Genomic DNA, 13,115 nt, shown 5'->3' with positions numbered 1-13,115 from the left:
TTCTCACATTTTCTAAGATGCTGCCGATGGAGCCGGATGCAACATAACTTTTGAAATGAAGTTGAAACGTTGGTGTCAAAGACTGTGATTATGGTTAATGGAATTGGGGAGGTGTCTCTCAGGGACATGAGTTATAGGATTTACGTGGTTCTGTCCTTAAGAATGACAGTTTATTCATTCTTCACCCCCGGCCATTTTCAATTTTAGTTTAGAAAATCACTAATAAATACTGTGCAGTTTCCTAGAACTAGGTGTTCTTAGTGTCAGGTGAGGCTTCATCTGTCAGTCTCTGCTCTCCAAGGGGGATGAATGTGATGCCAAGTGGCCAGAGCGTGGGACAGGCAGCGTACCTGTACTCACAGGGTGTCTCATGATGGGGCTCCTAGAAAGATACTTTTGTAGGTAAAAATGGGGTCATACTAGAGAGAATATTCTTATAGCCCCCCTATTGATGAAACATTTTAATTTAATTTTAAAATTTTTATTTATTTATTTTTGGAAACAGTTTTTATCTATTTTTGATTCTATAATATATGGTTAAATTTTAATGTATGTTTGGCCCCCAAAGAAAATTTGATATATAGTTTTGTTTGTTGACAGATCATGCCTTTTTTGGGCAATGAATTTAAAATCAGCATGCATCACTTTTTAAATGAGGAAGAGAATGTTTAAAATCATCCATATAATTAAATATGATAAAATTACCTTCAATTAACAATATACTGTTATAATATTTTTTGGTTTTTTATTGAAGTATAGCTGACTTACAGTGATTCAGGTGCACAGCAAAGTAATTCAGTTATATGTGTGTGTGTGTATATATATATATATTATATATATGTGTATATATAATATATATTTTTTTTTCAAATTTTTTTCCATTATAGGGTATTACAAGATAGAAAGAAATTTAAGGTTTGAAAAAAATCACAGAGCTAGATGACAGCTAGGGCTTCTTTCCATTTTTAAACAGCATGCTGTGCTTTTTATGTTATGGAATTTTATAAGAGGAGTTGAGAACAAAAAACACTAGCACGCACATATGGAGGACTGTTCATATAAAGAGCTGAAATAAAGGAGTAGAGGTGGTTTTCTATCCATTTAAATAAACGGAATTATTCCAAACTCCAGATCTGAAATGATAAAGCAGGACACAATTGTGGTTTACAGGATTAACAGGTATCTGGTCTGGGATGTATCCTGCTCAGTGTGCCAACCCCTTTTCCAAGGGCGATGTTGCTGCCTGGTCCTCTTAGACATGGTGAGCCCTTTGTAAAGGGGGTGCTTCTAAGAGCTAACCCTATGCATCCCAGTGTCTGCTGTCTGTGAGGACGTGGCCTGGCTCAAGTGCACCTGTGCTTTCATAGGGTGTAACACACATGCACACGCCACCAGCCTCCAGCCCATCCAAGCACTGACCCTGCTTTTTTTCAGCATTTTGAATAAACTGTCCCATTCTCTCCTGGCCTGAAAGGCTTCTGTTGAGAAATTCGCTCATAGTGTTATGGGGTTTCCCTTGTATGTGACGTCTCTCTTTCTCTTGCTACTCTTAAAATTCTTTCTTTGTCTTTGACTTTTGACTATTTAATTATAATGTGTCTCTGTGTAATCCTATTTGGGTTCAACCTGTTTGGGGCCCTTTTGGGCCTCATGGATGTGAAATGTCCATTTCTCTAAGTTTTCCACCATTATTGCTTCAGATACACTTGCCGTCCCTTTCTCTTTCTCTTCTCCTTCTGGAATTTCCATAATGCGAATATTGTTTCTTTTCACCATGTCCCATAATTCCGCCCAGCTTTCTTCTCTCTTATCCTCCTTTTTTCCTGTTGCTCCTCTGACTGGGGAATTTCCAGTGTCCTATCCTCCAGGTTGCCGAGCCTTTCTCCTGCATGGTCCAGTCTACTCTTGAAGCTCTCTGTTGAACTTTTCAGTGCGGTTAGTGTATTTTTGAGCTCCAGGGCTGTTTTGTTGTTGTTGTGGTTGTTTTGATGGTGGCTGTCTCCTTGTTGAGCTTCTTGTTTTGTTCATGCATTGTTTTTCTAGTTTCATTTAGTTGTCTGTGTTTTCTTGTAGTTAATTAAGCTTCCTCTGGAGGACTATTCTGAATTCTTTGTCTGACAGTTCATAATTCCCTCTTTTTTAGGGTCAGTCATTGGAGCTTTACTGGTTTCCTTTGCTGGTGTCATAGTTACCTGGCTTTTCATGACCCTTGATTCCTCACGTTGGAATCTGTGCATCTGAGTAGTGGGGCTCGTCTTCCAGGCTGTGCAGTTTGCTTTGGCAGAGACGGTTCCTCACCAGTCAGCTCAGCTTGGGTTTCTGGGCGTGTCTGCTGGTAAAGCCCTTGGGCAGGTGGGCCTGCTGTTAGGGTTTATTTGGGGTGAGGCATCTGTTTGAGCTCAGAGGACAGGGATGGGGGCTGTGCCCCGGCCCAGAACAGGTGGACAGGACGGCTGGCTGGGCTCCTCCCCAGGTGGGGCTGGAGGGTGGGCTCTGCAGTCGCCTGGGCTCTCTGGTCAGGCTCATTGGACGGCCACGACTGGGCACGTATTCAGTAGTGGACGGGGTGTGAGTTAGCTTCCCTCCCTGGCAGGGCAGCAGGCTGCGACCTAGGGCCTGCACAGCTCATTGTTGGGGGCCTGAGTGTGCACTGAGGGTGAGGCCACTGGCTCTGCTCTGCAGACACAGGAGGCCCCAGGCTGTGCTCCCTGTTCAGGTGCCCACGTGCGGAGGGCTGTGGAGTGGGCTTCACAGTGTCCCCTGTGGTCTGGGTGGATTCCTGGGGGACAGGCTGTACTCAGTGGTGAGCAGGGCTGTGAGGTAGGTCCCCTGCCCAGGTGCAGTGGGTGAAGCAGCTTGAAAGCCAGTAAGGCTCTTTGTTTGTCATCTTACCTCAAGCTGACCCGCACCCCAGTTCCCTGGCTGAACGGGGCCACAGGCTTTGCTCAAGGGCCGCCAGGCACACATCTTCCAGGACTGTCCCAGCGCTTCTGGTCGATGGGTCTGGAAGGCTCTCTCTACGTGGGCTGGGACGCAACACCTGGCGTGGGCTTGGACAGAGCAGGCTCAGGGCCAACAGAACTCCTCCCTGAGGGTCCGTAGGTATGCAGGTATGCACCCCATCGAGCTCCCTCATCAGACTGCGCCCTGAGTTGGTTCTGCAGGTGAGCAGAGCTGCAGGTTGGGGTCCCCACCTGGGTGATGCAGGTGTGAATTCCATCCTGAGATCCCTGTGCGGATGTCATGAGCCCCTCCCCCCTCTCCATCACAGTCAGTCCCCAGCGTTGTGCCCTCCAGATTCCACTGCAGTCCCCGTGGGGCGACTTCAGAATAGGGGCTCCCACATAGTGACCCAGGATTCTGGGGGTGAGGGCCGGTTGTCCCCGGGGTCCTCATTTCCCACTGGATGAGCCTGAGGCTTGGGGAGGCCTGGGGGAGGGGCAGTGTGGTCAGCGTCACCTGCAGCCCCTACTCTCCCCTCCCACTGTGTCCTTCTGGGCATCCGTCTGGGTCTCTGTGGTGCAGGCGCGGCTTCAACCACACCCCCGGGTCTGGGTTCTCTCAGTGTGTCTTGGTCTTGAATAGTTGTTCGTGGTTCTTGTGAGGAATGACCTTCTTCTATGTTGGGGACGACATGGTGATGTCACCCCTCACACACAAGTTTTTCAGGAACACAGCTGTTGTAGAAAACGAGACATTTATATTTGCTTTGGAGCCAACGCTGCTGTAATGTTTTTGGTAACGCTTATAATTGTGATGTTGTAAAACGCTTATGTGAAAATAGGGATGTTGAGTAATCTTACCAGAGAATATTCAGGGTTTATCAAATTCCTTTCTGTGTTTAGCAGAATAAAATATCTCATGTCGTGTAGAAATGGCAGCAAATCTTCTAGTGCTGTGATGGCTAACAGACTGCGAGCTCCTTGGTGGGAATCGCACAGAGATGTCGCACTGTTTCCAAAGCAAGGAAATCCATTGATAACAGTTCTCTCAGCCTTATTTGATGGTTAAAGTGCTTTTTAAAATTCTTTTACTTTAATAAGTGTATTTCTTAGCAAGAACAGGTCAGTGTCTTGTGATTGATAAACAGTAGTTATTAATGTGCATGCTCTGTGGGTCTGTTTTAAACTGTAATTTGATATGATTTTTTCCTTATAACCTGAGCTTAAATTACTTTTTTTTGTCAATTGTATATATGAATATTAAAGGAAAAAATTATACACATTATTTATTTCTTTTTCATTTACTAGACCAGGGACTGGGTCATATTCTTATTCCAGCGGTCAGCATGCTTCTTGGCATGTGAAGAGGAGCTCAGAACATATTTTTTAAGTGATTAGAAGTCCATATTACTTCTTCCTGCACAGCTGGTGGAGTTTCGTGTTTGTTATTCCATCAGGTTGCTTTACCGTCTTGAGAGGTTCCGAATGTTTGACTTGGAGGTGTGCCTAACTACCTGTCACCGCCAACATGCTTGTAGTTCTGACCTTTCACCATCTGGACCTTACTCGGGAACACTTCACAACAAGATAAATGTTAAAATTAATGTTCACAGAGCCCTTTTGACCAGAATTCTCCAGGAGCGTGTGTGTATGAGTGTGTGTGTGCAAGTGTGCGCGTGTGTGTGGTTGGTTATAATAATGCTTGTCGAGAATTTTAAAACTGCAGGAAGTAACAAGGAAAGAATATTTACATTAATCCCACCACCCGCGTATAATCACCGTTAGTATTTTGCTGTTTCTTTCCAATTTCTTTTCTGTGCGTGTGTGTTCGTATATGTAGACACACATATAGGCCTATTGCCTTGCATGAAGAAGGGGCTTTATAAGTATGTGAAAAACGAATGTTTTAATATATATAATAATTTGTATTTTAAAAATTAAGATCATAAAATATATACTGTTTTGTGTCCTTACTTTGATAATAAATTCTCAAGATATCCCAGAAAATTCCCAAGATATTTTATAAAAAGTATAGTTTTTGACTTCATAATCATATATGTATATATGTGTATATGTAAATATCATTTATTTAACTTTTCTCCCATGTTAATATTACTTTGCATTTTTGCTGTAATAATTGTGTGATGTCCATTTTCACCATCAGCTTTTATCAGGACCACTTCCTTAGCATATTAACCCTAGAGAAGGAGTTACTGGAACATAGAATATAAACTTAAAACAATTATTAATCTTTTTTGCCAGATTTTTATTATTTAAAATGATATTTTTATTGAATTACAAAGGATAGTTATTCATCTAGAAAAGCAGAAAACTAAAGTACAAAGAAAAATGGGAAGAAATTATTTATAATCCTGGCACCTAAAGATGACTTCAATTACGATTTTGATTTACATGATTTTAGTGTTTTTTGTTTCCATTATATACTTTACCAAAAAGGATCATTTTGTTTCCTAAACTTTTTTCCCCACTTAGTGTGTCATTAACATAGCCTTTCTCTGCCATTCAGCAGTCTTCTGCAATGTAATTTTATGAGCTGTTATTAAAACGACACGTCTGTACAGTGCATTTAATCAGCCCTCTCTTCAGTTTGTTTCCACTATTTCACTATTATGAAGGGTTCTAGGATAAACTCTTGGGCACATCACTGTAATTGCATTAAGACAAATTCCTAGGAGAATGGCTGGTTCAAAGTATGCAAATAATTTTTAAGGCTTTTGACAGTTTGCACGTTGCCTTTTGACAGGTTGTACCAATTGGCATTCCCACAAAGAGGAGGTAGGAAAGTGAAAGGAGATTACAAAAAAAAAGTTCAGGTCCTTCGCCTTAAAAGTAACCAAATCACCTTCTAGAGAACCTGTGCCTGTTCTCCCTTCTTTGAGCAGGGGCTGGGGGCACACGTCCTGCGTGTCATCAGTGGTCGGTGATGGGATGTGTTCATAAGTCTGTTCTAACCCAGGAAAGCTGGGGATGTGAGGTGACGTGATTGTACCAGATGCTCACAGAACTCCAGCGATAAGGCTCCTTGCTGTTAGTTGCTTGGTCTTCTGATCATCGGTTTAAGTAATTAGCCTCCTTCTTGGATTTATCTTCAACTGCATAATTTTTCAGTCACTAATTGTCTCAAGAACAGCCCTTGTGTTTTCTCTTCCAGCCCCTGCGGTGGCCACGCGTGAGGCCTGGTCTTGGGAGCAGTACTTGAAGGAACAGGAGGCCGTGGCAGCGCCCGTTGAGCTGTTTTCCAAGGTGAACAAATCCCTGAAGGTCTTACAGTTTTGCAGGGAATCCACACTTAGAAATGAAATCGTTTGCCTAGACAGCATACCGACTTATCTGACTTGTAGGCTTTGCTGGAGATTGACATAACAAAGCTAATCCAGGCCTTAGTGACTCCGTGTGTGCTCTGGGGCTGGCCCGCCTGGGTTGAAACCTAGCGCTGCCACCTCGGGCAGGCCTTCCAGTCTCTCTGTGCCTCGGGGTCCTCGTTCGTAAAGCAGGGGAATCACCACACCTGCCTCCTTGGGTCGCTGTACGTGTGAAGGACGTCGGATATAACAGGGACGTGGTAGACACCAAGCGTGAGTCCTTCTTCTTCTTCGCCGATGTTACTTGCATCTGTCCACCCAAGGATCAGTGCCAGGCATCTGTTTTGATGTGCTGCATGAAGTGGTGGGTCAGGCAGCATGTTGGAGGGGACAGTGAACCCCCTAAAGCAGGTTGTCCCTGACTGTAGGGACGCCCGGAGCAGCCCCGGTAGACTTGCTCCACCCAATGACTCCTGGCACCAGGGGCTTGCAGCTCTGGGGTTCATCTTGGTACCCAAGGTACCAAACCTTCCAATGCCCCTTCTCTTCTTCTCGGGCTGTGTTTTCATTATTTCAGGGGCGATCTGAATTTTAAAAAATCGCATCAGATTTGCATCATTATATTGCATCTTAACCAGCAGAGAGAAGCTAAAACTTTTTATTTGCTTCACTTGTCATGACATCCGTTGAGTTACTTGTAGTACGTTTTATTATGTGAGAAGGCTAGCAGTTTTAATCTAGGACATGGCAGTGGAACCGGGGAGAAGAGGTGTAGCCGGCACGGAATGAAAGCAGAGCCAAGTGTTGGCACCTCACAATTTAAGACACACTGAATCTCGACTTGTGGGTTCTCCACCCAGTCCTCATACCAGGTGCTTCCAGGGAGCTTTGGAAAACACGGACGTACATGTTCCTGAGACCTGCTGAACTAGAACCTCAGGGTGTGGCCGGGGAGGCCATGGGTTGGAAGCCTCCTCGGGGCTCCTGTGCGCGGGTAGAGGTCCCCTGGGGGAGAAGGCTTAAGGTCTGTGCAGGTTCTGCTGAGGACTCGGGTCCTGCTGCCCCCACTGCCGTCATGTGACAAGACTTAGGGTGTTCGTTCCACTAAGCGTGTAAGTTCCCGAGGTGACAGGATGCACAGTGCCTGTTCTCAGTGTGCTCTTGTCACCAGCTGTGTTGAGTGGCTTCCGGAAACCTCTCCTTAGTTCTGAGTGTAGATGCTCTTTACAGAGGGTTGGCTTTGACCGGGGTGACCCAGTGTAACTTGTAGTCGCCCTTTCCAGCTCGCCCTGTGCCGTCTCATGCCCTTCCTGCAGTGGTTACTCCAGGTCAGAGGGTAGAGGGCTCAGGCCAGGAGCCAGCGAAGGCCTGTGCATTTCTGTGACCTCCAAGGGCAGATGTAGCCTAGCTGGGGTCCAGGATGCGAGGGCACAGGCCAGGCTGTGACGCGATGCCTGTGCTTGGTGAGATGACCGTCCAGGATCTCAAGGCAGCCAGAAGCCATGAAGGCGGAGATTGACCAAGAAGGGCACAGTGTCCTAGGAATCAGACCTGCGTGTGTCCTCGGACCAGGACCTCAGGACAGGGATCCTCTCTTACCTCCACCGGGACCCTCTGGGACTGTGTCCAATGTTTGGATGTTGGGGGTGAGGTGTGTGTGGTTCCCAGGGCAGGGCGAGTTCTGGCCGATGGCAGCAAAGTGCTAGACCCCTGTCCAGCTCCCACCTTCTCCCCTCATCTCAGCCAGCGTGTGTTCACTTTATTTCTCAGACTTTCTTCTTTTAGATCCTTTAAGGTCCATCAACTCACGCAGAATGGAGTTTCTCCCCAGATTCCCCTTGGGTCCTAGTGCTGACTGAGGGACCTCCAGGGCAAGTGTGGGATTTCTGTCCTGAAGCAGATCCTGAGGCTGCGTTGGGGACCGTGTAGTGATGGGCTGTGGGCCATATAGCCTCCCCCTTGACCTTCTGAGACCCAGAAGGTCAGGGGAGGGGAGCAGGGGGCAGGGCACACCATCTGCATGGTTCCTTGGCTAAAACTATGACATCCTTAAGCTTCTGAACTCTAACCTCTGTCAGCTCTGAAGGTGACAGCGAGGCATGAGCACAGCAGGCAGCAGCCGCATCTGATGTGGTGGCTGCCTTTCCCTTCACTCGGAGTTTCACAGTCAAGCCACTCACGTGTGACTTGACGGTGAAACTCAGGCTCCGTGTGTGCAAAGCACCACGTAAGACCTGGACAGAAACACTAGTGTGCTTGTGACACGGACTCTTAAAGTTTGGCCATCCAGTTGGGGTGTAAGATATGCCCAGAAAACATGATAACAGCACGAGGGAGAATTGTTGATTGTCCTTGGAGTATGCAGGTAATGAGCTTACTAGGTGTTCTGTGCTGGGATGGGGCTTCGTCCCACCTGCGTGTGAAGGGGAAGTCACCACCTGTTACATCTGGTTTGTCCTGAGGATGGAAGATGTTGCCCTAACTGAGCATTTGTACATATATATATATATATATATATATATATATATATATATATATATATATACTCTGTATATGCTATATATACACAATACATATATTATGTATGTGTGTGTGTGTGTGTGTGTGTGTGTGTATATATATGTAAGATGAAGTAAGCATGGTTTATGATCGAAAATAGGTTTCAATAGAATAAAAAAGGCAGGTGGTACACGCGAGACTTCCAAGCAGGAGGATCAGACTGAACTCAGTTTTGTGTTGGTATTGTGCTCTTGACTATTAATGTGCATTTTCATTGTGTAAATATTATAACCATGGTGTTCAGGTCAGCCAGCTGAGATGGAACTCTTCAGCTTTTAATAGTGAAATATTGAAAATAAAAACTTAGAATAGTTTGCATATCCTGAATGGAAAACTACTCAAAAGAGTATTGCTTTACTCTTAATATATAGTTTCCATTCTAATATTCAAGTTTTAGAAAACATACCAATGACACACACAGAAACACACACTGTCAATTCTGTCATGCAGATCAGATACGGATTCTACCAAGAAAATGTGTGGGTATTTTTAAAGAAGAGTCCACTTATTTCATTTGCACGTGGGTTTTTTTGCATCTTGTAGGTCTATTTTAAATATCTTTTTGTACAAGACAAAGTTTTTCACTTTTTATAATTTATTTTACCATCTGGAGTAATGAGTATACAAGGATGTAAACACCTTCTGTTGACATAGAAAATTTTAAAACATTTTCTCTTCATTACTGGTGGAATGTGACAATCTCGATTTGATTTAAACTTTAAAAGATTGTTTTGAGGTTGGTTTTAAGAACTTTTCTCTGTCCTCTCTCCCTGACAGTCATCTCCTCATCAGACGTGTCTCCCTAAAGCCTTGTTCTTTCCTGTCGATCGTCACAGGTCCACACCTGTCGGCCTGGAGTCGAGGCCGCGAGGTCTGGCCCGTCACACGGGGCTTCTCCGGGCCTGTGGGGCTGGTCCCCACGCGGGCTCCGCTTGACTATTCCATCTTTATCCGAGTTTGCAGGCCTTTTGTGTCTCTCGTTCTTTGAACCTCATGGGTCCGTGCTCCCCTCAGACCCCCCTCTTTCATGAAGCTGCCCTGGCCCGCCCACCCTGCCCTGTCTGCTCGGACCTGCCAGGCGCCCCCATCTGCACATCTGAAGGGCGGGGGACGGGACAGGAGTAGCATGAAGACGGGACCCAGATCTCCACCTGGGGTCAGATCACTGTCGCGCTCCAACTGAGGGAGCACAGCCGCCCTAGCTCTGAACTGCCCTCTGGGGACAGGGCGCCCCCCCAAGCCCCACATCCCTGCTGTCCTCGGCCATCCTCCCGGGACGCTCTGCTTCTTATCCCCAGGCAGGTGTTCCTGTCTCCAGCCGGCATGGGGTTGCCAGGTAGATTAGGCCCCTGAGAAGCAGGGAGACTTGCACATTTAAAAAATAGTTTGGTATTTCAGAACAAAATGAAAGTAATCATGAGAAAGTTAAAAGTCTCTGGGATGTCTTCATGTATCTTTTATAGTTTAGTAATATAGTTCTAATTTGAATTCCATGTGGCTAGGTGTTGTATGAATTTCCTTTTGCTGCTGTAACAAATTACCACAGTGGCTTGAAACAACACAAATTTATTACCTTAAAATTCAGAACGTCCCAAGTCTAAACTGGGGCCAGCAGGGCTGCATTCGTTCTGCAGGCTGTGGGGAGGATCTATTTCCTTGCCTATTCTAGCTTCTGGGGGGCCACCTGCATCCGTTGGCTTGTGGGCCCACGTCACTCCAGCCCGTTTCCATCCTCGCGTCTCCTTCCCTGGTCCTTCTGCCTCCCTCTTATAAGGACCCTTGTGATGGCATTGGGCCACCTGGACACTGCAGGACCTTCTCCCCATCTTCAGATTCTTCACTTAATCACGTCCACAAAACCCCTTTTGCCGTGTGAGGTACCAGCATCGCAGGTTCCAGGATTAGGACCTGCACGTCTTCGGGGGCCACTGTCCTGCCGACCACAGGTGCCACCATCTCCTATCCATTGCTGGTGCTTCTCTGTCCTGGCCCCTGGCCCGAGTGACTTCTTATGAGTCTGTTCCCTCGCCTTATCCTCCCGTGATTCTGCTCTCCCCACCTGGGGTGAAACAAGCGTTGCAGCGTCCTCGGTGGCTCCAGCCCAGATGCACACCCGCTCCCCCGTGGCCTCTGCTTCCAAAGACCCTTGTGTGCTGTGGCCGGGCCTGGCCGCCCTCCAGGGCCTCAGTCGGTCGCCCCTGTCTCCTAGGAGGGCGGCTCTCTGAGGCATCTTCCCTCACTCCCGGCAGGAGGTGGTCACCCCTGGGATGGATATGGTGAGACCCTCTTTGCTTCCTGTCACCAGCCTTCACTCCCTGCACCGCCCTTCCTCCTTCCCCTGTTGCCCTGGACGAAGTTCCCTCCTCCATCTGGCATCCCTTTATCTGTGCGCGGAGCCCTCCCAGTCCTGCTTCCCGGGAGATCACGGATCCGCTGCATCGGTCCTCACCCTCACACGGGTCCTCACCCCCCAGGTTACAAACACTCCTGTCGATTCCAGCGTGAAGACGATCACTGCCCCGGGCTCTGCATTCTCCTCTCCATTTTATCTCCCGAGTCTGGTGTAACTTCTTAAAATTTCAGGCTGCGTTTTCTCTTTCCTTGGTTCTTCTAACCTTTTCCTCCTCTAGCCTCTGCATCCTGACCTTTCCTGCCATTGCTGCCTGATGCTCCCCCTCAGAAGTGACCCCCAGGATTTCAGATCCGCCACGTGCTCAGCTTCATCTTACACCTCCCCACCCCAGCACCCTGTCCATGCTCAGCCCCTCATGGCGCTCAGTCCGGCCCCCGCCTTGCAGGCCCTTCCTTCTCCTGTCACGTAGTCTGAGGCCGTTCTCTGTGGCTCCCCGGGCATCTCATCATCTCCTGAACCCCGTTCCTCCAGACGCACCGGGTTCCTGGTCTTGGGGCTCTTCCCCTCCGTCTCTCTGCCTGCACCCCTGCCCCTGCGAAGGCACACAGCTCTCCTGCCTGCGGCGCAGCTTACATCCCCGGCCCCTTGTCCTGGGAGGGGTTGGCGGGGGTCCTTCCTCTCTGTGCCCCGTGTGTGTTCGGTGGTCTAGTCAGCTCACCTTCACCTCCTAATTCTTCAGTACCTTCTCTGTGCACCTACCACTCCTGCCTTAATTTAGGAATAAGCCCTGCTCTTTTTCCCCACACACGTTGTAGCTAAAGTTTCTTAAATGCTCTCAAGCCAGGCTGGCCCCGCCGTGAACCTTTCCTGCAGGCGGTTGCCAGAATCATCTTTGTAAAGTGCGGTTCTGTTTATCATTTGTGTACTGGGTGTGTTTGACCATGTTAGTTGTCATTCTCTGGGATGACAGGTAGGTGTATTTTGCTCCTTAGTGGAATTGTAATCTCCTGGAAGACTGACTGGGTTTCCTTCTTAATTCCTCTCTGCGTGTTGGTTCCCTGGGACAGGAACACTTTTGAGCGCCTTTTATTTACTCGGGGCTTTTCATAGGCTGCCTCTTCAAGTCCTTCCAGCCTCTTCCCCCCTCACTGTATAGAGAAGGGGCCTGTAGTGCATTCTTCTGACTCTTAGTTGATTTAGCTGAAAAAGGCAGCCGGCATCACTCCCTCTCCGGGACCGCTGAAGAATCACATACGATGTACATAATGTGTTCAGCGTGATACCGTGTCTGACGTGTAGTTCACTTTACTAAATGCCAGCAGCTCTTCAAACCACTCTTCTCTTGGGTCCCAGTCCTGTGCTTCTCGGAACCATCCCTTGTCTGGAATGCCAGCCCGGCCTGCTCCCCGGCCCTGCTCCCCAGGCCCTGTTCCCTGGCCCTGATCCCCGGCCCTGCTCCCCGGGCCCTGCTCCCCGGGCCCTGCTCTCTAGGCTCTTCTCCCCGGGCCTGCTCTCCAGGCATACTCCCGGCAGGACTTGCCTGGATGGACATGGAGACGCCCTTAGCTGCCCTCTGTTGGCACCTGGACTGCCAGCCGAGGTGTCATCATCTCCATGGCCCAACCCGCACACCTTGGGGTGTGTGGCCAGGCTACAGCCCACCCACCATTGGAGCTTCATCTAAAATCCTAACGTTGGCAGGTACTGGCCTTCCAGCCTCTCCCTGTTACCCTCACACTTGAAGACATACTGACTTCCTTCATGAGGAAGAGCAGAGGTATTTTCCCCAGGTGACCTCCTTCGTCTCCTCAGCGAGGCAGAGTTACTGTCCAGACTTCCAGACTCAGGGTGCCTGCCTGTCCTCCTGTGGCTCCCTCAGTGCCACCTGCACCCCTGATGCTCCACGCTCCGGGCTCTACACTGCCCCCCACCCCTCCG

General features: G+C 48.1%; 1 protein-coding gene across 1 annotated transcript in view; it reads left to right on the top strand.

The window, feature by feature from the left end:
• Positions 1–13,115, top strand: part of L3MBTL4 (L3MBTL histone methyl-lysine binding protein 4) — a 352,526-nt gene that overhangs the window by 83,580 nt on the left and 255,831 nt on the right. The window contains exon 5 of the mRNA XM_033439375.2: positions 6,115–6,206. Within this exon, the coding sequence (XP_033295266.1) occupies positions 6,115–6,206 (92 nt within the window). The remainder of the gene's footprint in view (positions 1–6,114; positions 6,207–13,115) is intronic.

This window comes from Orcinus orca, chromosome 15 (assembly GCF_937001465.1).
Source record: "Orcinus orca chromosome 15, mOrcOrc1.1, whole genome shotgun sequence".
Classification (NCBI taxonomy): domain Eukaryota; kingdom Metazoa; phylum Chordata; class Mammalia; order Artiodactyla; family Delphinidae; genus Orcinus; species Orcinus orca.
This window is presented reverse-complemented; position numbering and strand designations above follow the sequence as displayed.